We start from the raw sequence: 26,109 nt of genomic DNA on the forward strand, positions 1-26,109 counted from the left end.
TTTGAAAAGAAATTATAGCTGCAGCAAGTAACTTTAAGTTTTAGCGAGTCTAAATTTCAGGATGATTATTGAAATTGGCCTAGGGTTTATTCTGTTATTCTAAGCTTAGTAACTGCAGATTTACCAAACTATCTTACTAGTGAAACCGCAACAAACTACGGTGTTCCGTTTGGACAATCGTGACTTTTTATTGAATCTTAAACCGCGATGCACGATGGTACGATAATGAAAACGCGATGGCGCGATGGCACGATGATGAAACAACGATGGTACGATGGTGAAAACGCGATGGCACGATGATGAAATCTCGATGATGCGATGGTATAATGGTGAAATGTCGATGTATTATCGCGTTTTCATCACCGTACCATCGCGTTTTCACCATCGTATCATCGTACCATCGCGTTTACATTTTCACCATCGTGCCATCGCGATTTCATCATCGTGCCATCGCGTTATCACCATCGTACCATCGCGTTTTCACCACCATCCTGTTATCACCATCTTACCATCGCCACCCGGTTAGATATGCTTAGTTCCGTGCACTTGGGCTGTCGTAAACAATAAAATGAATAAATCAATGTATTTTGTGAGAAGAAATTTACCATTTCGATTCTGCTCTTTTACAAAATGTTTGACAAAATATTTAGTGCTCAGTAAAACTGTGTCAATCTTCAAGGTCACGTCCTTTGTATTTTATGAATGCATGAAAGTAAATAAAAAATGGGTGTAATAGTCACATTATATTGTTCAACCTCAGCTTATTTTTGTTAGGATGTAGAAGGAACATAGTGCAATGTGAAAATGAGATTTTGTATCAGGCCTGTATTGTATTGAAACATCTTCCTATAAGATATACTGTAGCGCTGCGCATGACCGCCGGAAGGCGGTGGTACGATGGTGAAAACGCGACGGTACGATGGTGAAAACGCGATGGTACGATGGTGATAACGCGACGGTACAATGATGAAAACGCGATATTACATCGACATTTCACCATCGTACCATTTCACCATCGTACCATCGTTGTTTCATCATCGTGCCATCGTATCATTGCGTTTTATTATCGTACCATCGTGCATCGCGGTTTAGGATTGATTTCAATAAAAAGTCACGAACACCGTAACAAACAGACTAACCAAGGTGGGAAATCAAGAAGTCTAGAAGTCTGTGTGCATGTATTTATATATAATTTTGATATTGAGATTTACTTCCGGATTACGAGTCGTCAGGTTGTTGATTGTGATGGAAAAATGCCAATTGATTTAACTCCACAGTGTTAATACAGAGATATTAAAAACACCTTTTCGTCGCTTTATTTCATATGTGAAAATGGGCGTTCTCAAGGAAATTGTTTACAGACTTTTCATCTTTGTCGTTATTATTCGTAAGTAAAAAATTACTGTTTTCTTCAAAATACTTGTTATGTAACAGTTTCATAGTTTTTTTTTTCTAAAACGAAATAATTTAAAAATCATGTCATTATGTATTCTTGGAAATCAAGGAGATTTTAATCACCTTCCTGTCATTTCTGACAGTTTTCTAAATGACAATGTCTTTGATACCGTTGCAGCTATTTTAATCATCAAACGCTTTTTTTAAGTGGAATGACAACTAACAAGAAATGCTTTAAAAAAGATGGTCGGCGAATTGTATTAAGACAAGAAGTTTATGAGGTTTTCATATCATTTGTGTTATTCTATCATCCATCTAACATTTTGAAAATAGCAAAACTAAACACACCACTTAAACAGTTTAAATGGTTCTCTTTTAATTTTTAACAAAGGTCTCGTAACGGTGCAGTATTGTTTCGTTTTCTTTCTATGTCGAATAATTACAGCAGCGGTCTTGAAGTCACTTCTCTACCTACCATTAATCGATCGGCTAATCACACCGTCATTCATGTGATACGCAGACCGTATTCAGCTCTCCCTGTAAATTGATACATATTGGTATTTGAACAGGTTTCTATTATATTTATTAAACTTCCTTATCATTTTAGATATATCAATATTCTTGCTAAATATACTGAGCGAAGCGTAGCTTTAAAACTGTAAACAGCGTCATAAACACTCCTTGTCTGACATTTCACTTAGCGTTGCACAATCAGGAGAGTGAAAAACTAGAACAATCTCGGCTAATGTAGTAAGATAAGAAGTATATGAGGTTTACAAATCGTGTCATTCTATCATCTATCTAACATTTTGCAAATAGCAAAACCAAACACCACACTTAACAACAATTTAAATGGGTGTCTTTAAAATGTTCACAAAGGTTTCCTAGATGTGCAATTTTGTTTCGTTTATTATACGACAAATATCACACCCTTATTCATGTGATACGCAGACCGTATTCAGCTCCTTCTGTAAATTGATATATGTTGGTATTTGAACAGGTTTTTATCATATTTATTAAACTTAATTATCATTTTTTAGATATATCAATATTCTTGCTAAATATACCGAGCGAAACTTAGCTTTAAAACTGTGAACAGCGTTATTTAGCATAATGCTTTGTCTACATTTCACCCAGCGTAGCACAATCAGCAGAGTGAAACAAATAGACACTCTCGTCCAATCAGGCAGAGTGTTATAGTGCATATTTTCTGACCTGGCGGAGATATTTTTTGTACAGGCTGTACCATTAAAATCAATAGGTAACTTGGTGCAATCGGATTTATTCGTACGGAATGAAACCAAATCTAATGATGTAGCCGATTACCCTATACTAAACGATAGAATGGCCTATTGATGACCTTTCTATAAATATCCCTGCCAGGTCAGAAAATATGCACTATACATAAATCGTTCATTTTGATAAATTACCTATAATGCGTTATCGAGTAGTCTGATTTGCAAACTGAAATCACGTGGCATGGTCACGAAATCGTTCTTAATACGGCATTCGCCGAAAAACAGTTTTGATGACAGTAAAACGTGGCATGGTGGTGAAAGTAATCGCCTTAAGAGCAGAAGACCTAGGGTTCGAATCTCACTTGAAGCCGTTGTGATGTGTCACAGCAGCTAAATAGAATGGTTATCTGAACGATGGATGTCTGATATTAGAGCACAGAAATGTGCATGACTAAACAGTTACTCTTACAGTGAATCACCATGCTACGGAAGAGCATTAGTTCCAGATGCATTTTTTATTAACTCGGAAATTTTGACGTATTAACTCGAAATTTCGGGTTACTAAGTCGAAATTTCAAGTAACGTAAGTCGAAATTTCGAGATACTAACCCGAAATTTCGAGTTCCTAAGTCGAAATTTCGAGTTAGTAACTCGAATTTTCGTCTTACGTAACTCGAAATTTTTCGAGTTATTATCTTGCCCTTTTATCCACGAAATTTGAACGTCTGTCCGTCTGTCAAAGGCCAAGAATGTAATGGACGACTTTTGGACTCTTCGAAGTGGAATTATTTATCTACACATTGTGTTGTAACAGGGTCTAAGTTCACTATTCTAACTGCAACAACAACAACACTGTTCACTATAATAACTACTGTTTAATATTGTACTAAGTTCTGAGTTAATATATACATCAATGTCTTTCTTCACAATTCCCTAACATAATCTCTAATATTTCATTAATGTCTAACTTTAACAATAATAATTCATCATTAATTGCCTCGGCTCTAAACTAACTTAAATCGTATGGAGTATCAGCATACGTAACTTAACATTCGGACGAGCCAGATTGATACTGAAGTTCTATCTAGAAATTAGCGGTATTTAAGGAAAACTTCATGGGAATGACTAAATTGTTTTTCTCAAAAAGGGCACGCATTTTGACCATAATAATAAAAACATGTCATTATTTCATTAGTCACCTGTCAAAGCAATTAGTTAGAAACAAAACAACAATCATGGCGCAGCCAATAACGTGGCCAGAGGGTAATTAACCTGGGCGAGATATCTTAACCTGTCATTTTCCAGATATGAACAAACGCTGAAGTTATTTTAAGTAGCATACCGAAATTCTTTGTGTGTGACTTATAACTGACCGAAAAACAAAATGAATAATGCTTATCTAATAAGTATAATGAATTCTTAAAGTCATTATACGACAACATCCACATATTGTACCGAACATGGAGGGACTTGAACATATACTACCATACATCAATGTATGACCTACCATAGCCTCTAGAGCTACTCAAGATTTTCAAACTGTATCCAGGATATATACCCCCATTTACATGTATAGTATATTCATGTGGTAGGGGCTCGAACCTTCCAGATATGGTCAAAATAGTGAACTATTCTAAGTTTGAATACTTCCCGGTCTCCTTCTATGACCTCTCCTCAAAATCTAGATCTGTCCAGGTACCCAATCTTGGTCAGACTCATAACTACACTTTCATTTAAGGTATGTCTATATTTCATTGACATATGGGCTTAAACTAGGACGAAAACCTTCCAAACTTAAACATGGTCTTCCTCCAACATAAAAGCTGGGAGTCGCCATATGACCTATAATTGTGTCGGTGCGACGTTAAACCCAACAAAATCAATCAATAAATAAACATAGTTTAAATAGTGATATTTCCTATGAGCAAACCCTGTAGGGCTACCCAATGGATACACCAGGTACCTAATCTTAGCCAGGACCTATACATCAACGTAAACTATTGTACTTAGTAACACGAAATTTCGAGTTAGTAACTCAAAATTTCGACTTGTATTCGAAATTTCGACTTAGTAACTCGAAATTTCAAGATACGAAACTAATAATTTCGACTTAATAACTCAAAATTTCGAGCTAGTAACTCGAAATTTCGACTTAATAAATAACATACACCTGGCACTAATGCTCTTCCGTACCATGCCACGATTTACTGGGCCTTATGCTTATATACAGCTACATCACATTCACTTTACCCAGATAACTTCGCAAACTGTACTTTGGTCACAAAAGGCTGAATTTATGCTTATTATTAGAAGACAAATAATTGTATAATTATGATGCAAATTATTCAGCGAACGATTTTATGCAAAGCATCTGGAGTGTTGAGGGAAAGAGATGGATGGCTTCGAGTATATGGTAATGTACATTTAGCATAGATATAGTATTTATTATATTTACCAAAACAAAAATTTGCAAATTCTGGCTGTTGAACATATCGGTATATTAACACGTATTTTCTTTCTTTCTTTTTTTTTTTTTTTTTTTTTTTGGTAACTGAAATGGACGGCACTGCTTAATCGTTCAGACATTGATCCATTAGCGAACAAGGTTGCCATAGCCACAAAATACGCCCGTTTCTCAACAATTACAACAAAGCAGGGTTTTTTTTTTCCAGTTCGATAAGTCTTCATTTCTACCAAAACATGTGAACAAATTGATTTAAAGTTTATGTTCGTAATAGAACATACGAGTTGTAACCAAAGCAAATTCATTTTAGTATCAAGTTTTCGGACTACAGCTAAGCAATTGTTCTTATTTTGCGGTTCTTTCAATAAGCAAATATTTAACAATAGCAAGATTTAATCGATGACCTTATTTTTCCAAATTATAAAACACAGATCTATATGAAATAATGGGCTGTGCGTGCCTTTATGCGTTGATTGTATCTATATTCAAGTTCAAAATAAAGATTAGTTTACATTTTAATATATTCAACCAAATGAAGTCGATCATGTGCCCAGAGTTCACTGAATGAAAATGTCTTAACATTTTACTGAATTAATGTAGTAATATGTAAATAAATCAGTGCATTTATAGTTAAATTTCAATCACATTTTGTTTTTACAGACGTGTAAGTTATTCATCTATATTCATAATACTATACTGAAAAGAGATCGGTTGAATAAGATATTCAGGAAGGGCCTAAATTGTCAACCTGAATTTGTAGTATAGCTGTATATTACCTGTATTAAAAGAATGATTTTCATGAAGTTTGTGTGGGTGAAAAGGTAGGTCACTAGGTCGTGGTGGGTCTTTAAAGACGTACCACAAAATAAATGGATTCTTTTGTATTTCCATGATGGTAATTATACATGATGTGCATGAAAAATACGAAATATAGAAGATTCAAGTTTAAAATTGATAATGACATATATTGGGCCAAGACAATGTGTTAAATGTCTTAACATTTTATTTAATTAATGTCGCAATTATGTACATAAATCAGTGTATTTAGTTAAATTTCAATCTTATATTGTTTCTACACTGTAAGATAGTTTGTTTGTTTGTTTGTTTTGGGTTTTAATTAACGCCGTTTTTCAACAGTATTTCGGTCATGTAACGGCGGGCAGTTAACCTAACCAGTGTTCCTGGATTCTGTACCAGTACAAACCGGTTCTCCGCAAGTAACTGCCAACTTCCCCACATAAATCAGAGGTGGAGGACTAATGATTTCAGACACAATGTCGTTTATCAAATAGTCACGGAGAACATACGTCCCGCCCGAGGACCGGACTCGCGACCCCGCGATCCGTTGACCGACGCTCTACCTGCTAAGCTAAGCGGGCGGGTCACTGTAAGATAGTTATCCATCTATATTCCTTTAACTATGCTGAATAGAGATTGGCTGAAAAAGTTTGCAGATCAAGTTTTGAAAAAACAAAACAAAAAACAAAAAAACAAAAAAAAGAACAGTAGTAAAGGGGTCTCTTTGGCGCCACGACTGCGCATGCGTGAGAATGACGTCATGCGCGGCGGCCATTTTGAATTCTATTTTAAGAATGACATCATTTTCCTATTTTAAGAATGACCTCACTCTGCTATTTATATCTCCCGGAAGTATATAGAGCTGACTTATATACCTATCTAGGGCGTGTTCGCGCACATTGAGGGTCAGGTGCTCAGCCCTAGACGGGGAGATGGAAACAAAAACTATATATTAATAATGTTTAATTAATAATCATATAGATTTATCTATAACGTAATATACATTGTATGGTAATCAAAGAACTTATTAAAAATAATTTAAAGCATTATATTTAAACCATTAAGCTTTATTTAAGATAGCTACGTTAGAAATAACGTTAACTGAAAATTAAAGACTACTTTTTTGCTTACGATGTTTCCTCCTTGGCGTCCACTGACAAAATGACTATTTTTCATAATGACTTCATAAGCTATATTTAGTTAAGATCATGAGTGAATCAAACGTGATCATGGTCATAATGTCTAGCGTGTGTTGATTTAAGGCCGGATAGACGGACAATAAAAAGTAAACATGTCAAAGTTAATCCCTTTAAAGTCGCCACAATGTCTGGCGTGTATTTATTTAAGAGCGGATACGTTAACTATAGCCTATTCAGCTGTCAAAGTTAATCCCTTTAAAGTCGCCGTAGTGTCTGGCTTGTATTGATTTAAGGCCGGACGCAGTATAATGGATATTTATTTTATCAATAGAAGTATTGACATAAAGATTTAATCCTCTAACAAAGGTACTTTTTGCAACTTGTCCATTCTTTGATGGTTCACGTTTGACTAGTTTAAACCAGTATTACTATTTTTAATTGACCAATCAGAATCAATAGAAATGACCACTGTTACTAAAAAATACCTCGAATGAAAAGTATATAATAGCGCATTCATCAGACAAAATCATTCTGACCTCAGAACTGAAATCATGGAAAATAGTTCGGGAGTATTCGAGAATATGATGAATTCCTTCGCTGCTGACCTAAAGGAAGTGTGTCCAGTACATCACAAAGTATGGATTTATGAAGCGCATTTCAGTAAAGTGCATCTTGGGATTTCCACAGACACTTTTGTAGAATTATTAACAGCCTATATAAGAAACAGGACGAATTTAAATGTAGACTTCTCCATCATTCACACTGATGATCCATATAGGGACATGTGGGACAGTTTGCCTGGCGGTCATTATTTGATAGACATTGAGTGTGCTTTACGCGACTTTCTGGAAGCGAAAGGGTGTCTCTATGTTAAGTTCAAGGACATAACAAAAACGAGAATCGAATTCGATATGAATTACTCCACATGGATGTACATGCTCCGAAACTACATGAGCAAATATCATCCGAAAATAGAACTCAAGTGGTGCGAACATAGCTTGCAACCAAATTCCTATTGCCCCTGTAACATGATTTAAAAGCGTGTCAGACTTATATTCGTTGCTGATTTGTATTGATCAAAATGTGTATGAAGGACAGACTAAAGAATAAATGATGGATGTGTTACCATCGGATCTCTGTAGAAAAATATTTTCCGACTGTGTAGAAAGACCCTACATACCGTTATATTACATGCTGGACTATGAGCCGTACAGAATGGTTCTTAGTAAAATAACAGCACAAAATTTTCCCCAAGAAGACACAAGACAGTGGTTAAAGCAAAAGAGCACTTTTATATCTTTTAAAGACACTTTGATCGACATGATTCGTTTTCATAAGATGAATTTGAGTATTGAGGTGATCAGTGAAAGTATCTGGATGACTTATATTCCTGAGAACGAGCAAATAGCGCTTTATGTAAACGATGCGATACGAGGTGGTGGCCAAGAATTTCAATACGATTGGTTTCCAGTCCAAGAGAAGAATAATAAACATAATCTTATTTTACTTACGAAATCTGTAGATATTATTGATGCAATTCTTCATTTAGAACTGCTAGAGACGCTTATTGCGAAGCATGATATCAATTTGTGAAACGATGTTGAAGAAATAAAATAAATAAAAGAATATGTTGTTTTATTTGTGTACACCATCACACCTACTAACGCTTCATCTTTTCTTTCAAATCAAATTCAAACGTACAGGTTATAAATAACAAATGCATATTGTTCTTTCAATCTTTTATTGCCAAAGCTTGTATCACTAATACAGGTAACATGTATCAACTAAAATACGACAAAATAAAGTCATCATTCAACTTCTTGCAATACACATCAAACGGTTTTAAAATGTCCTTCATTTTTCGGCCAGAACATCGGTTCATAATGTAATATACGCAATACAGCCCGCATATGTTTGAATCTGTATCCTGTATTTGACTGAAATTCATCCAATAACGCTTCTTTAACACTTGCTCAAAATGAACTTTGTAGTGCTCTGGTCTATTACCTAGTGAATCGAAAAATTCGTCGGGTCCCCTTTTTGGAAAATAAAAGGCCACCCAATGTTTTCCTGATCCCTGGCTCGTGTCTGTATTTGAAATGACGTATTGTCCCCTACGTATCTGAAGTTGGTCCGCCGCGCATATTGTCACAGGGTACTCTTTTAACATTTCCTCGAGCTCGTAGTTATTCATTTTAAAATGTATAGGTGTTCCAATCCATAGTATCTTGGGTCATATTTTGGCGATATTTCTTACGTCGTGGGGTGTCTAAATCACGACTCAAAGGTGTGTCCATTTTATCCCTATGTCGCTTCAGATCACTATGCTTTTGTGACCGTCTTATTTCCGACCTAGCAATATCAACCGCTTGGGCTACGGGTGTCACAAATTTTACTACGGGGAGATCTTCCCCGTTTTGTTCTTGTGCTTCCCTTTCTTGTTTCTCTTTTAGTTCAGCCATTTTTCTAAGATGAGCACCGCTACCCACGATGTAACGACCCATATGATCAGGATACACATATCCGTCCCTCAAGTCTTTGAAGTGTTGTATCCATTTTTCCGGGTCCGGTTTATCCGGTACCCATTTTTCTTGTTTATAATCGTATTCCTCTATGGAACCCATTTTGGCATTGTGAAAAGTTAAAGCACGCCAATCCTTCTTACAACGTTCATTCATCATCATCCGATTCTTGATCGTCATCACTTTCTTTATTATCGTCTACTGAATATTCTTCTTTGCTTTTATGATCGGGCCACAACTCATCAAATAGGTCTTTTCTAAGGACAATGGCTTGCCGAATAGATTCTTTGACAGTCATGCCGTGCTGACTTCTTAGTTTTTTAGCCGACTGTAGAATCTGCTGCTGAGTAGGGTCGTTTTGTAGCTCATAAAAGTCAATTAGAAATCGGGCATAATTTTGTCTCAGTCTCTTTCTTAATTGAGGCAATTCATCATTAGCAGTGCGACGGTACTCTTCTTTAAAAGTGAGCCCTTGTTCTATATAGTTGTTAACTTTAGCTTTAAATTGTTCTTTAATAGATTGTCTGAGAGGATCCTGAAAACGCTTATCCCATAACTCACGGCGTGATCGCTCTTCTATAATATCAACTTTTCTACGTTTACCTGGAGGTCCCTTGATCAAAGATCGTTTCTTTACAAAATTATCATTATTTCTATTTTCTGTTTCATCATCACTATCATCATCATCATGGTCATCAGAATCTTCCTCCTCATCTTCAACCTTGTCATCATTTTTATCACATAAGTATTCTTCACCATTGAAATAGTCTTCTTGTTTACATTCATCATCTGTTCGTTTTCTCTTTTCTGGAGTGGTTGCCTCAAAAATGTTTTCACGTAAACGGTGTTGTTCTTGGGTGCTGAATTTTGAGTCTATTACTAAATAACCGTGAGGTCTTGATGTCGCTCGTTCAAACCGTTTCATAAAGATGTTACTAGACGCAGGATATATTCTTCTTGCCAATGTAGCCACTTGCTGTCTATCAATAGGATTATTAAATAGTACCAGATACTGCGTATTCAAAGCGATATCTCTGCAGGCTTTACCTTGAGGAAACAAATTTTGGGTGAGATATACGACAGATATGTTTCTGTGGTGACTGCCCTTGGTAAAGAGATCAGCAATTCTTTGATCGCAGTTAGCTTCAGTCACCAAGTCGTCAAAGACCAGCAGGTTCCTTTGACTAACATTTATATATTGGGAATCATTCAAGTAGTCTGGAATACCTTGTACAAATTCGACATCGGGGATTTCACGCTGAAGTTCATCATACAATGGTTGCCATTGTCCAAAACACCATATGATACGCTGAGGCTGAGGTCTTACAAGATTTGATGATAGCAGTTTTCTTGTCCATTCAGTTTTTCCACTACCACTTGGTCCTCAAACAACCATAGAAAATGGATGTTGAAACGTCGTCTCTCTTGAGATGTCCCATGTTTGTAATGGCGGTGAAAAACTGTCAGTGGCTTCGTCTTTTCCGTGGACATAACGTTGATTTCTCCGCATGTTGTCAATCCGAGAGAAATACTGATGGCACACAGGAAACTGATGCATTTGTGAAACCGATGTAAGTATCTTTTATAAAAAAGACGCTGCTTTATTCTGTTTGCCATTCTTACGCTTTCTTGGGGCAGAGGAGAAGGAAGAGGAGGAGGAGGAGTGGAGGAGGGGAGGAGCAGGAGGAGGCGTGGAGGAGGAGGAGGAGGAGGGAAGGAGGAGGAGTTGAGGAGGAGGAGGAGGAGGAGTTTGAGGAGGAGGAGGAGGAGTGGAGGAGGAGGAGGAGGGGAGGAGGAGGAGGTGGAGGAGGAGGAGGAGGAGGAGGTTGAGGAGGAGGAGGAGGAAGTGGAGGAGGAGGAGAGGAGTGGAGGAGGAGGAGGAGGAGGAGGTGGAGGAGTCGTTGAGGAGGAGGAGGAGTTTGAGGAGGAGGAGGAGGAGTGGAGGAGGAAGAGGAGGAGGAGGAGTGGAGGAGGAGGAGGAGTTGAGGAGGAGGTGGAGGAGGAGGAGTGGAGATGGAGGAGGAGGAGTGGAGGAGGAGGAGGAGGAGGAGGAGTGGAGGAGGAGGAGGAGGAGTGGAGGAGGAGGAGGTGGAGGAGGAGGAGGAGGTGGAGAAGGAGGAGGAGGAGGTGGAGGAGGAGGAGGAGGTGTTGAGGAGGAGTTGTTGGTATGACAAGTTTTAACATGTAAGCTAGCCTTTCTTTGAGAATTAAACCAATCAGAATGCGTCATATCGCTAGCCAATCAGAGCATTGCTATAACCTTTACTGACTAATCAGAACACTGCTCAGACTCAATTTATTTTACTTTACCCTGTGAATTCGTTCATTGTCATTTTTGATCTCAAAGTGTAAGGATCAGGTAAGCTTACTTTGACGCATTTTACGCGTGAGTGACCCCATATTCTTTTAGTGCAAACAATGGAATAGTACTAGTCAAAACCTTTCGTAGGATACCAAACACGGGTACAGTCGGTTGAGTAATAAAGGAGAAAAGCGATATTTTACGCATGAGTGATTTTATTTCCTGTTGTATGCTACCAACACTTAGGTCTCGTCAAGCCTTTTGGTCTGACACCAAGATCATTAAAATCGGTCCTCAAATAGAGGAGAAATTACATTTTGAAAATTTTGGTTGCGAAATTTGAATTTACCGCCCAAAAGGTGACGTCACTTCAATCTTTAAACGCCAATATCTTGAGAACGGATCTAGATAGAGGTAAATATGTATACATTTTCTGAACCTATGCGACGAGATCTTTCTAATGCTATCTGTTTCAAGAGTTTATTGCAAAGTTTAAGAAAGTTTTAAAAATCGCTGTTACGTCATAACGCGTTAACGGTTGAAAATCGAATCGAGAATGGGGGATGTAAATGAAAGATTTTTATGAATTCTATCACATGAAATTAACATCTCAGAATTGATGAATAGAAAGTGTGTCACGAAATGGGGAAAACTGATTGTTCAATGTTAACAGTATTTATGTTTATTGAAAATCTTGACGATTTCCTAGAATGGTCGAAATAGGCTTTCTAGAACCTATCTGTACTTAAGACAGTATCCTAAAGGACTATAAAAGTTTTATAACACAAAATACTCTTTTCTATAAGTTTCTCCTAAAAGTCATAAAATTGACCGAAATTGAATCCGCTTTTACAGTTTTCAAAGTATTAGTGTCAACATTGGCCAGTTCTCTTTCATACATTATCTTAAGCCGATCTCAAGTCAAAAAATATTAATACTTAATATCCGCTGAAGGTTGAATTTCATGCATAGACTTGTACGATTATACTGAAGTGTATACTCTGTTAATTCAAAATTCTGGAAAAATGTTCCAAATTATATATATGAAATATTGTATGATATGTTGGAGTATCTACACCGTAGTGGAACTGGCATGTTCAATTTCGGAGACTATGATGTTGTTGTAATAACTATAGATGACAAATGTAAAGTTACAAAGGAAGATATTATTGTGATACCTGTTAATGAAGTTGCAGACACAATCTGTGTATTAGGGTAATAGGGCCGAATGATTTTGATAATTTTGAATATTTTGATGATGTTACATATATTGTTTAATGGCGCGTACGTGTGTGCGTGCGTGCATGTGTATGTGCGTGTGCGTGTGTGTGTGTGTGTGTGTGTCGAATCGTCTTATAAAGACCATTCCAATGGTACCTTACTTGACCAGGTTCGAGTCTAGGGACGCGCAGAAAATCAAGGAGGAAACATCGATAGCAAAGAAGTAGTCTTTAATTTTCAGTAAATTATACTTCTAACGTGACGTTTTGAAAGAAAGCTTAATGTTTCAAATATCTTAAATAAAAGCTTAATGGTTTTAATTACAAATATAATAAATATTTTGCATTAAATTATCATTAATAAGTTCTTTGTTTACCATACAATGTATTTATTCATATAGGTTACAGAAAAATCTATATATTCAAATATAATTAATATTTATTTGATTTTCTTGAAATATTTTGTTTTAAAGTTATTTCCCCGTCTAGGGCTGAGCACCTGACCCTCAATGTGCGCGATCACGCCCTAGATAGGTATATAAGTCAGCTCTATATACTTCTGGGAGATATAAATAGCAGAGTGAAGTCATTTTCAAAATAGGAAGATGATGTCATTCTAAACATAGAATTCAAAATGGCCGCCGCGCATGACGTCATTCTCACGCATGCGCAGTCGTGGCGCCAAAGAGACCCCTATACTACTAAGAACAAAAACAAAAAAAAAAAACAACATTAATTCAGGAAGGGCCTAAATTGTCCACCTGAACACTTGTAGTATAGCTGTATATTACCTGTATTATAAAAATAATTCGCACGAAGTTCATGTGGGAGGAAAATGTAGGCCACTAGGCCAGTGGGCTAAAGGACTTGCACAGTATGATTTTTAATGAATTTAAACAAGGGGTCACTGTTTATCGGAAAATCAACTAGTCATGCAACTGTAGGCCTATCAGTAATAAAGTGAGAAGAGGTAACAGAGTACTTTTATTAAATAAATACATATACGGGATTTACTAATTTTACCTATTATTACCTATTTTGTGCACATTTTATAAAAATGATTTCAGTTAAACATAATAAAAAAATATTATTTTTACCATGTTTTTCGGAAGAAACTCGTTTTAAATTTTTCAATTTCTGTTGTTTTTTTTTTGTTTGTTTTTTATTGTTGTTGTTTTTTATCTACTTTCATAATAATATATGAAAAATTATGTCTTGTCATAATAAGATATTGAAATAATACTTAATTAAAGGATATATCAAAAAGAACAAATGTCGAGGGGTGTCCGATATTCGGGCGTTTTGAACTTCGTTTGTTGGTTACATTTGCATTTCTTGAATATGGCATGTAAATGTCATTGGTCTTGTAATATTCAAACCTGCACTTTATTATTTCATGTGCAACATTCAGACGTGTTGAGCGAGACTATAATGGTAATAATGGTATGGCTTTGAAATATGTTAAATTCAGTATATTATTTCTTGCGTCCAGGCTTTTAGAGATTTTAATTTTTTTTTATGTCATATATCTTTTGTTCAGGTGACATTTTAAACTATTAAATGTTATATTTGATGGACATACTTAAGACAACTGTAAAATGATGTCTTTTCTCAATATAGGGGTTTGGGTAGTATGGTAACAAACAAATGAGGACAAAATACACATTCAAACCCAACCACTGAACTATTTTGTCTTCTATTTATCCCGCCATCAAATATCTAATTTTCTATATTACGATTTGCAGGACATTTGGCTGCCAGCGAATATACATGTGTGTCGGCTGATCAGGACCAATTACAGTGCAGTTATGGGTGTTGTGAAGAAGACGGCACGGTCACCTGTTGCAAGTTATTACCAGTTGATGTACGAACAATTGTCATAGGGATAGGATTTCTATGTACGGCTGTTTTACTGATTGCCGTTATGGCAAAATACAATACTGTTGGCCCAGAGACTAGGGGAAATGATAAAGATAGCGCAGAGACTGAGAAAAAAGATGGAGATAGCCAAACGACTGGAAATAATGATGGTATTTTCAAAGGTTCTCCAGATATAGAGGAGCAAAATCCGAGGTGTTGCTTTTGCAAAATAATAGCAGGTGATATTAACTGTAAATGTATCCTTGCGTTTTGTCCACGGGAGTCAACTTGATTTTGGATTAATATCTGTTTGTCTGACATGCCCCGCGACATAAAGGGACAATTATTACGGCTCTTGCATAAACACGTTAAAGTTAAAATCTAAATTCTGGATATGGAGTTATAAATTTTGATAATTTAATTAAAGGGACTATCCTCCAGATCGTTCGACAACAAGAAAAAATACTTTTATAGATATCTGGAAATAAATGCTATATTTCTTAAGAAGGCTTTAAAACTTAATTACTGACAAAGTTTAACTATATATTACGGAAATACTTGAGAATTTGCTGTTTTTTTACTTTATATGATGAAAATATAAATTCGAAAAGCGATTGTAACGCTTTACTCAGGGTAAACTGTCTCGATTATAAAAAAAAATCTATATTTTGAAGTCATAATTCACTTATTCCGCTATAGCGCTATTGGTTTCGACGAAATATTTTAGACACAAAAACACATCTTCTAGTATTAACAAACTTCAATTTGAGAGAAAGATTATTTTTAGCCAAATCTGGAGGTCATTAATTACATATTTTAAAAATACGTTGAGTAATGGGAATTATATGCTTCCTGACAATTTTTAAACAAATTCCAGATTATCATTCAAAATCACCAATTTGAAGAAATAAGAATGTTATGTATATCAGATAATAAACATGTACGTCGATCTAATTCCGTCTTTGTCAAATTAGGTTAAAACTGTTATTTTAAATTACATGTTTGAATAAAAATATTTAAATTTCAAAAATTATTTTTTAATTAATTAACTTTTAATTTATGATTCACATATATTTTGCCCTTAAAAGATATAATCAAAAGTTTAAATACATATCTAAAATGGGAATATCCTTCCCGGCTCTCAATTTTGAAACAAAAACCCGATTATCATTCAAAATCACCAATCTGAGATAAGAGATAAGATTTCTTTATTTCCTCCAGATTTGAAGAGTCACATATACAATGTACAAAATGAATACAATGAATCTAAGCAGAAATGAGAAAATATAAATGCAAATATGGTAAATATACAGATATGATTATGAAACACGATTACTTAGCAAGTGATTAAATGATGTATATATACATATGAACCGTTTATAGTCATACAACGTTTAGATTGTCTGGAATAAGACTTGAAGAAAGCATATTTAAGCATATTATAGAAAACGTTATTTACATTTGTACAAAAACATTATTATATATTGTATTGAAAATACATGAGAATACAAATGTACATCTTTTGATGGAATCTCAATTATATGGATATCTCTCATTAATCAGTATGTTTAGCGAAACGAAAAGAAAGCATATTGCTGAATACACAGCAAATTGCCTCGGGCAAGGTATAAACTCCGCTTGTGTAAAAAGTTTCACAATGTTGTCGCAATATCCCTAATTACAAAACCAGTGCAAGGTCAAGATTATCAAGATAAGAGAGATTAACAAAAGTCAATACTCGCGTTAAGATGGTATAAAGGGAAACAACCAAATTTAACCAATCTGGCTTAATAATCAAGGGACAATACTCTTCAAAACACGGTTTCATTTCTGGACATGAATTCATATTTCCAAGGTTTTAATAACATATGATCATTAATTTACATCAAGAGTACAGTTATATACTTTGACAAAATATTACCTTCGCTTGGACGACATACAAGTAAAATAAATGAAAGACTTAATTTGTCAGATGTTTCGAGAAAAGAATGATTCCGTCATGTTCCATCCAGATATATTGATTAATAAATGTGTTACTATATTAAAATTGTAACCAAAATGTTTGTCAGAATCAAATTTTATTATCCACATTTTGTCCTGCAAGTTCGAGGGCAATTAACACATTCTACCGAATCTACCCCTGAACATTTTTTTTACGTTCGCTCTGATGTCATTTCTGAGTGTCAAGCCAAAACATGGCTTTGCAAGTGGATCAGTCACAACGTATTTTCCAGTCATTTGCCGCTTATTTACTTGATTTAGACTGCATTTAAGAAAAATGCTGATATAACGACAGTAAATTATGTACAGGTATACTGGGTCAGAAACACTACAGTTCATCAACAGCAAAAAGAGCAGTCCAATAGTCACAAAAAGCAAGAGCGAATTTTAGAAAATGCGCAAATAGAGTGACGGGCAACTAACACATTTCCGGGACAATCCCATTTTAACATTCGAGAATACTGTAGTTAAAGTTTTGATTCAATATAACTGTTTTGTTATGAAAATGTGCGTGTTCCTTTTATAAATTAAACAGCACAGGTGATGATTACGGTGGTGTATACGGTGATAAATTTAGGATATGCATTTGTTCTTTTAAAGATTAAATCATCTCGTGTGCACGACACCTTATCCACTCCGTGAGAACTACGTTCCAACGCAAGTCATGTCTAAACGATATCATGTGACATATCTCAACGACCTCTGGTTACGTTATCGCTCAATATGACACGGCTTATATAATTTTCATATATATTAATTACTTCGATTATATTTACTTGTGTCTTGACATGAACATGAATTCAGATTCCAAAAGTAATCGCATAGATTGATTAAAACTTTTAGATTTTTGAAACAGGCGTCTGTTATTAAGAAAATAGAAGCATTTTGCTTTATTCCAGAATAAAACAATATACTACAGTCTTTTTAAAAGCAATACTTACAGAGAGTCAATGATCGATTAAAGGCAATCTTAGAAATATATTTCTGCAACTGCTTTATCATAAACACGCAATATTTATTTAATATCATGTTTCTCACTCTAACCGATGATGTTACTAACTCTAAACGCGACACAGGCAAGCGTTACTGACACTCATCGAAGTTTTGTGACTTAAGGATAACGTTGTGTAATAGCCATATTTCATATCTTGTAATGGTAATATTTAAATGAAATTTGGCCACTTATATAAATATATTCAAAATTAAAAACTTTTCACCGAGAGATTTTTCAAATATTTTTCATTTTTCGGGAAGATAATCGGTATTGAAGTTAACATTGATGCCTATGGGAACTAAATGATTTCTTTGATTATGAGAAGCTGAACTTGAGCTTCGAGAAAATTTTGCGGTAGAAAGCTGCATTATATTATTCTGATACAAATATCAAAAAGAAATCTAAAATTCCCCGTAGGGAAAAGGAGAAAATCTTCTTTTCTTTTCTAGTTTTTAGGGGAGATAACTCATGAAAAACCAAAATTATCAAGGGGGGTATTCTAAAGGAAATTTTTGAGAACTTCTGTCACTATACAACTTGTCAAATGCACCTTATTTCAATCGTTTGCCATTTTTTAAAGCTTACATTATCAAGTTGTATGTACGCTTTTGGTGAAATTTAGGCCTATTACACCATGTTATCCTTAACACATTACTTACAACCAGCAAGTCTGTGACTGAAAATCAGATTTTATTCCAAGTGTGTCGTTTTTTCTTTTTTGTTATTGTTTTTTTTTTTATCATTTAATGGTATCCCCAAGATATCTTTGTCCAAATGAAAGCAATATGTACGAGGTGGCGCGGAGTTGAGTTATGCTATTGCATGTGCACACATTAATTGTTATAAAGTCTGTAAAAAGATTCTTTTGAAGCACATGACGCAACTAAGCAACATAGAGCGACTTTAGGAAGAATGAATGCATATTTTTCGATGCAATTCTAAAAATCTTTTTATATATTAATTAATTACTACACGTGTATTATTCATTATAGCAACGATATAAAGTTTGTTCTTTAGCTAGAGTGGAACTGAAAATGTCCTAGTTAAAGAACTTAAAAAACGTGATGACATCCATGAAACTGACGTCACAATTGACGACACGCAACTGATATGAAACTTGAACGTCAATATGTATAGGTTATTAACTTTGTATGTGGATATATCACCGTGTCCAACGTATACGTCGCATTTACGGCGGGTACGCTACATACACGGTATATTGCACGTTCCATTACCGGCATTTCCTGTTGATTTTGTCAACATTCTGTATGATGGGGTAAGAAAAACTACTTATTTTCATTAAAGTTCAACGTGTTTATAGAAGCGATATATTCAGTACGAGCTGCAGATCATTCACGCTCCCCATGGTATCGGTTTCGAACTCGGACGTTTACTTTCAGGTTCATTTTCTGTCTCTTAAAATCATTCTGTTGACTTTTCACTTGTTTAACGCGAGAATAGTATATCAAGTTACAAATAAAAATATATATCATGGCGTAAATTCATGTTTTAGGGGAGCTTTATGCCAAAATTAGTGATGTACGCCCTATAAAACGGCTCGTCTACAGAAGTACGCCACATAAAAAGGCCGTCATCTTTATCTAAAATGCAAAAGTTAATGTCATTATTGTAAGGAATTTCCAGGGAGGATACCTTACCCCGACCACTGCGTACTATGATAAATTCCTTGTAAATAGTCTCTTTTAAAATAATGATTTTGATGTCGAATGTTATCAAATAAACTTGACTAAATATACAACTGTATGAAACCGCTGTGTTTGTAGAGCTACATGAACAATTAGATATCGTTTATAATAATTGTCCATAAGCATTTATCTGGCACTCATTATGTTGGCCAACATTTTCGGGCGTTTACGTTAGATTACGAAAGAATCGTATCCTGAAAATAGTTACATATGTAGAAAACACAAATTACACGATGGTGTAGTAGTGTCTACGCTCTACCATGGGTTCCAAATTACCGGCGTGCACCATTATATTTTAATTCAGTATAACGTAATATTATCGGCATTGATTTTATTCTTATATTATTTCACGTACATGTAACATTTTTTACGAATTTTAATTGTTTTCTGTTGTAGATTTGAGCCGCGTCATGAAAACCATGGATACAGACCAGCCTGCGCATGCGCGCATCCTGGTCAGGATCCATGCTATTCGCTAATGGTTTCGCTTATATTGCAATAGGCTTTGAAAGTGAACAGCAAGGATCCTGACCAGGCTGCGCGGATACGCAAGCTGGTCTGGATCTATGCTGGTCGCAAAGGCACTATGTTGGTTTTCTCATGACGCGGCTCATTTTATTTTCTGGAAACATATACGACATGAAATCTGTCTTTCTTTTTTTTTCTAAGATACTTCAAAAGAAAAATCGACAATTCCTTCTACGGTTATCTTGAATACAAGTGTTTTTCATTCAGGAAATGAACAAGAAATGATGATTATTAGTTTGATCAGATAAGTAGGGGAGAATGTTGAATGTGCCACGGGTTGGTTGTGCCACACGTATTGTGCCATCTGTATTGAAGAGCCTAGACGTCATTTGCAAATATTTTAAACGCGCCATTTTTCAAATACATTTCTTGGAATTGTAAACAAAAGGACAACGAAACTGTGTTTGAAATACCGATTTGGACCACTATAAGTAATTTTTGACGTATTAAACATTTTGACGTGTTCTGACAGTTCGTTATTTTGTAGATATATCAACATAAGATATATTATGAAATTCAGCATTTTGTGTTATGTGAATTCAGAAATACGAAAAGGTTAAATGCCATGTAGTTTTATAATGCTATACCATACTGTAAGGTAAGGATGTACCTCGCACAGTGTACCCGCATACTGCCACAACCTACCCCAGATTCGGGGTAGGTTGTGATGTTTGACAGGTCATGTTTACACTAGCAGTATTCTTAAACTTAAGGCTGTATCCGCTATTGTTACATCTCATTTTTTAACGGAAATATTATTTCATGTAAACATGGTCTTAATGTACTGATAAACTGAAACAGCGCTCGAGAACAAAGCAAAATATGAAAAATGACACATTCAATCTGAGATCGTTCTCCCTTTCCTTCCTGTTAAGTCTGCAGATAAAATTTGAAAAAAAGATATGGTCAGGTGTAGGCAACAACAACAAAAAAAAAAATGCGAAATTAGGAGTGAGAAAGGTTTTGTCCGCACTGCTACCTGTAAATGCGACATTATGTTACTTGTGAAATACATTTTCAGTTTTTAATTCGTTTTAGGTTCAGACACCGAAGAAAAATTTACGAAAATATATGGAATAATTATGATTCCCAGGTAAAAACTTTAACGAGCAATTCTATAGGGGAAATTTGGGTAACTGAGCCACTTAGGAACTACGAAACATGTTTCTTGCAAACAAATGGCAGCATCTCTCAAGTATTATTATTTCGGTTATTAGATACATGTTAATAACACATTTCGGGCAAAAGTACCCGAAACGCTACTTTGATGTTTTCGGAAAATATGATTTGTTGAATTGCCCAAAACGGCTCAGTTACCCAACATAGTTATGGTAACTGAGCCACCTTTATCGTGTGTACTAAGATGAAGAATAATAAACTAATCGCATTCATTTGGACTTAAATACAATTTGTCGCACATCTTACAAACGGGCATGTGTTTTTGCGCATGCGCATATGTGCATTTTCTTATTTTGCGTAGGACTGCGTCATCTTCCTTATGCATAATATAGAAACACATCAAAAAAGTGTACTCTTTAGCCTACAATGCTATAATCATTCAAAGTGTATACATTTTGTCCAAAATAGTAATTAAATTTTGTGATGATATCCCAGTGTGTGCATATTTCGTATTATACAAGCTGTTCACATTTTAAGACTGCACCCAAATATCGTTCAATCCGTTTAAACCAAGCAACACGAGTTGTGTGCAAGTTTGGTCAAAATCAAACAAGGCAGTCTGAAAAACAGCTATTCCCCCCGCCGCTGTTATGGATGGTAAAAGGGTTGATGGTAATAGGAGGAAGCATTAAACATTTGAGTGGTGACCTTGACCTTGAGCTTGTATGGGTGAATTTTAAGCACCTCGTCTTGATAAAGACAATATTACGTCCAAGTCATACTAAAATTCTTCAAAGGATTTAGGAGATACAGAGCGGACATAAAATGGAAGGCTCAGACCTATGATTTTTAGTTGTGACCTTGCCCTTGAGTCAACATGGCTGACTCCTAAGTTCTGCCAATTGTCTTGATGAGGTGATCATTTTACCAAGTCATATTAAAATCCGTCAAAGGATTTAGGAGATACAGGGCGGACACAAAATGGAAGGCTCAAACCTTGGTCCGACATGTCAGACTCATAAATTGTGCATATCGTCTTGATGTTGTGATCATTTGGTCCAAGTTTCATAAACATCCTTTAAAAGGTTTACGAGATACAGAGATGCACAAAATGTTACAGACGGTCGGAAGGACGGAAGATGGAAGAACGGACGGACACCATTCCTATAACCCACCACCACTCGTGACGGGGTATCAATGAAAATTTATGCACTGTCGCATTTTTATTAACAACAGGTAATTTAATGTTAACTTTTTTCACTAAAGATATCAGCATATTTTATATCCGTGTTGAAATACAACTACTGTATGTCCCTCACCTCGATTAGTGCCGATAGACGTCAAATGAAGTTACTGGACGTTGTATGGCTCAGTTACCCGACAGTGTTCAGGTAACTGAGCCATTTCTTAAAATATGTTTAGTATATTGGCTAATCTGTAATAAACTTGAAAATACTATTATATTATGTCAACACTAACGTGCGTTGGCTCATTCCAGAACAAATAAACCCACTGCTCCATTTTATGTAGCAGAACACCAACCAACCTTTGATATATTCGGCGTAATTTTCATAATTCACACAAACGTTCGTTGCGTTTAAAAGTGTAACAATAGCGGATAAGAGAAATTAGACCAAAATTAACAATTTTGACCTGATATGCCATCTCCCTCATTTTCAATAATATAAATGATGTATTTTTCTATGTGTACAACGGTTTGGTTTTAAAAGCCTATGTGAACCTGTCTTAATGCACCAATAACATTTGCAAGAATGTTCACGATGTTTCGTATTTCGGCGAATTTCCGCATTTGCTGTACTGGATAAGAGTCCGGGTAAACAAAATGATCGCTTAATGCTTATTTGCAATATGGATTTTTTTACCCGCATCGTTTGAAACGGGTTGTTAACATTTCTTGCAAAACATAAACATTTGATTTTATCTGAACTTAATACTCTTAATCGCAGATTTGTACAGCAGGTATATTCCACAGTTCTAACATAAGAAATTGACATGGTACTTACCAGACTACGTTCATTTATTTTTTCCCGCTTTCAGAGATGATAATTCAAAATTTTAATTTTCCCGGCGGCAAAACATTGTTTTATTCTTAGAAAGTAAATGGCAACTTATTATATAGGGGGCACAACCTTTATCGGAAAAAATCGGGTATAGTCGGTAACTGGCTCAGTTGCCCGGGTGGCTCAGTTACCCGAATTTACCCTACTGTACTGTTTATACAAAACCAGCATGTTTATTTTATCTTTCGAATGATTAATATTACCGTTATTACATTATGTAATTCCAAAACCGTTTATAAATGTTAAAATAATGTAAATAAAATGAAAGAATAGATGCGAGTGAAGACATTTGTAATCAGTTACTATAAATATAATGGCCTTTTTATGTGGCGTACTTCTGTAGACGCGCCGTTTTATAGGGCGTACATCGCTAATTTTGGCATAAAGCTCCCCTAAAACATGAATTTACGCCATGATATATATTTTTATTTGTAACTTGATATACTATTCTCGCGTTAAACAGGTGAAAAGTCAACAGAATGATTTTAAAAGACAGAAAATGAACCTGAAAGTGAACGTCCGAATTCGAAACTGAATTCACACGTCAGTTTACTCGAATGTTTGAAGAAACTAGAGAATTACTCCCCAAAATCACATTAATAAATAACTTTTATTCCTCCAATTATGAAGAGCATAACATATATACATACAATTGACAAGAAAATCCAACATACATGAACAATACACTAAATACAACACATGAAGAACATATTGAAATCCAACGGAAAAACACATTTAATTAAGAGAAAAGCAATTATCGCTACAACTCACTCATCTACCGACAATCTTAAGTTGAAAGCGAAAGAAGACGTATATACATACAATTGAAGGAATTCAAACGTGCATGTACAATCAATAAATACAGCACATAAAAAACACATTGGAATCTAACAGGCAAAAACCTGCATTTAATTAAAGAAAGGCAATTATCGCTACAACTCACTCATTTACCGACAATCTTAAGTCGAAAGCGAAAGTAAGACCGGATAAATTGGTTTAGTGTTGTAAAGACTAGTGGTTAGAATACACTGTAAAATGGACAGCCTAGTAAGTGAAAGCGAAAGGACTAGGCGCCAAAGCAGTGTGAACATATGCATAATTATACTAGTGAGTGCGATAAGCACCTTGTACTTAATGAAATTTGGTGTCCTAACGATAAATCGAACATCTGGAAACAAACTGCAGTACAAGGTAAATAATATAGCTTAAGGTAATATTCACTTGTTAAGCAATGTAGACAGAAACCAGTATTAACGCGGCTGCTCCAATGATAATAATAAAATAGGCCTTCATATTCGTATTATAATCCTATTTCTTTATTTTATTAAAAACAAACTATTTACTATTTTGCCAAAAAGAATAATAATAATAACTGCTACTAACCTCCAATGGTAAATCAGTTTACAATTTTATACAAGGGAGGCAATTCAATATTGCATAACAGCCTGTGATTTGCCTATTAACCAGCGTATGGCGTTTTACTTAATCAACCTTTGCAGAACCTTTGCAACTCTATAATTGTGCAATATCAGACCATCATTGTCTACCGAAAGCTACATAATGAACCAAGTCTGAGCCTCCGGAGACATTGATAATAGTCTACAGAATACAGTCATTCCGCATGTATCTATGATTGAATCCCAAAGTATAGGCATTTGTCTCTCATTTGTAGAGCAAAAGCAAACAAGACGTATCGTCTGATTTTCACAGAGCAAACCATACTTTTTACACTTGACCGTATAACTTGATGACAGAAAATATCCAACAGTAGTCATTAGAAATGAGCACATATGATTAAGTCTGGGGTTGTTTCTCGCCACGAACCACAATGATGCTGGTTTGTTGCACATAACAATTTTAGTAAGTTCTTGCTTGGCCGCAACTAGATTTTCAGTACGTTTAGCATTGGCCTTTTGTGTAACAGCTTTTAGCAATAACGACTTCCAAGAGCATTTTGACGGGAAAACACCCGACTGAATAAATGAATTCAGAGTTTCCTCCAAGCCATATATTTGAAGGAGTCTAAATATATCGGGAATAAATCCACAATTTTGTTTGTCAAAATTCAGGAATCTGATAAGTCTATGAATAAATATGCGCTTGGCGAGATAACTACATGGCAAACGACATAGTTGACCAAAGAACTGAAGTTTTCTATAGTCAATAATGTTTTCAAAAGAGTCTATGTTTAAGAAGCATAAAGCGAACTCTGTTGCAGTTTTAGGTCGAAGTCGCTGCATAAACTTCACACAAAACCGGTGCGAGATTTCTTATCTGTGGATGTCCGAGGAAGAGTAAGAGCTCCAAAGTTCACAGCCGTATAGAGCCTTAGGCAATACAACTGAACAATAAATCGTTCTTGAAGTGATGGGATTTAGCTTGAGTGGATGTATACCACTATTCGCAATATTCAAAAGTGTACCTCGCAACTTGTTACCAGCGTCGTAAATAGGTTTTTGTGTACTTAAGTACTTATCACATTCCATTCCCAAATGAGTGTAGGATTCTTTTAGAATTATAGATTCACCACCTAAATGAAAAACTCTATCGACGCTTGAATCAGCCTCATTATAAACAATCACACCACACTTGTTCGCGTTGAAGCAATATCTCCATTTTCGGGAATTTTCATAACAGATATTCAACATTTTATCAATCCCGCACTTTGAAAATGAAACCAACACCATGTCATCAGCAACTGTTGGCGAGCAGACGTTCGTGTTATACAAGCAAAACCCATAG

The 26,109-nt window shown here is 35.4% G+C and overlaps 1 protein-coding gene across 2 annotated transcripts in view; it reads left to right on the top strand.

Annotated features, from left to right (window-relative positions):
- The first annotated feature begins 1,145 nt into the window (after positions 1–1,145).
- The window catches only part of LOC128551677 (uncharacterized), a 40,414-nt gene continuing 15,450 nt past the window's right edge, over positions 1,146–26,109 (top strand). Inside the window, exons 1-2 of one of the 2 annotated variants that reach the window (XM_053532577.1) lie at positions 1,146–1,387; positions 14,824–15,789. In XM_053532577.1, the coding sequence (XP_053388552.1) occupies positions 1,333–1,387; positions 14,824–15,230 (462 nt within the window). In that variant the 5' untranslated portion in view covers positions 1,146–1,332 and the 3' untranslated portion in view covers positions 15,231–15,789. Of the gene's footprint in view, positions 1,388–14,823; positions 15,790–26,109 lie in introns of those variants that run through there. The other variant, XM_053532578.1, reaches the window with a different exon arrangement.

Source organism: Mercenaria mercenaria, unplaced genomic scaffold (genome assembly GCF_021730395.1).
Source record: "Mercenaria mercenaria strain notata unplaced genomic scaffold, MADL_Memer_1 contig_154, whole genome shotgun sequence".
Taxonomy (NCBI): domain Eukaryota; kingdom Metazoa; phylum Mollusca; class Bivalvia; order Venerida; family Veneridae; genus Mercenaria; species Mercenaria mercenaria.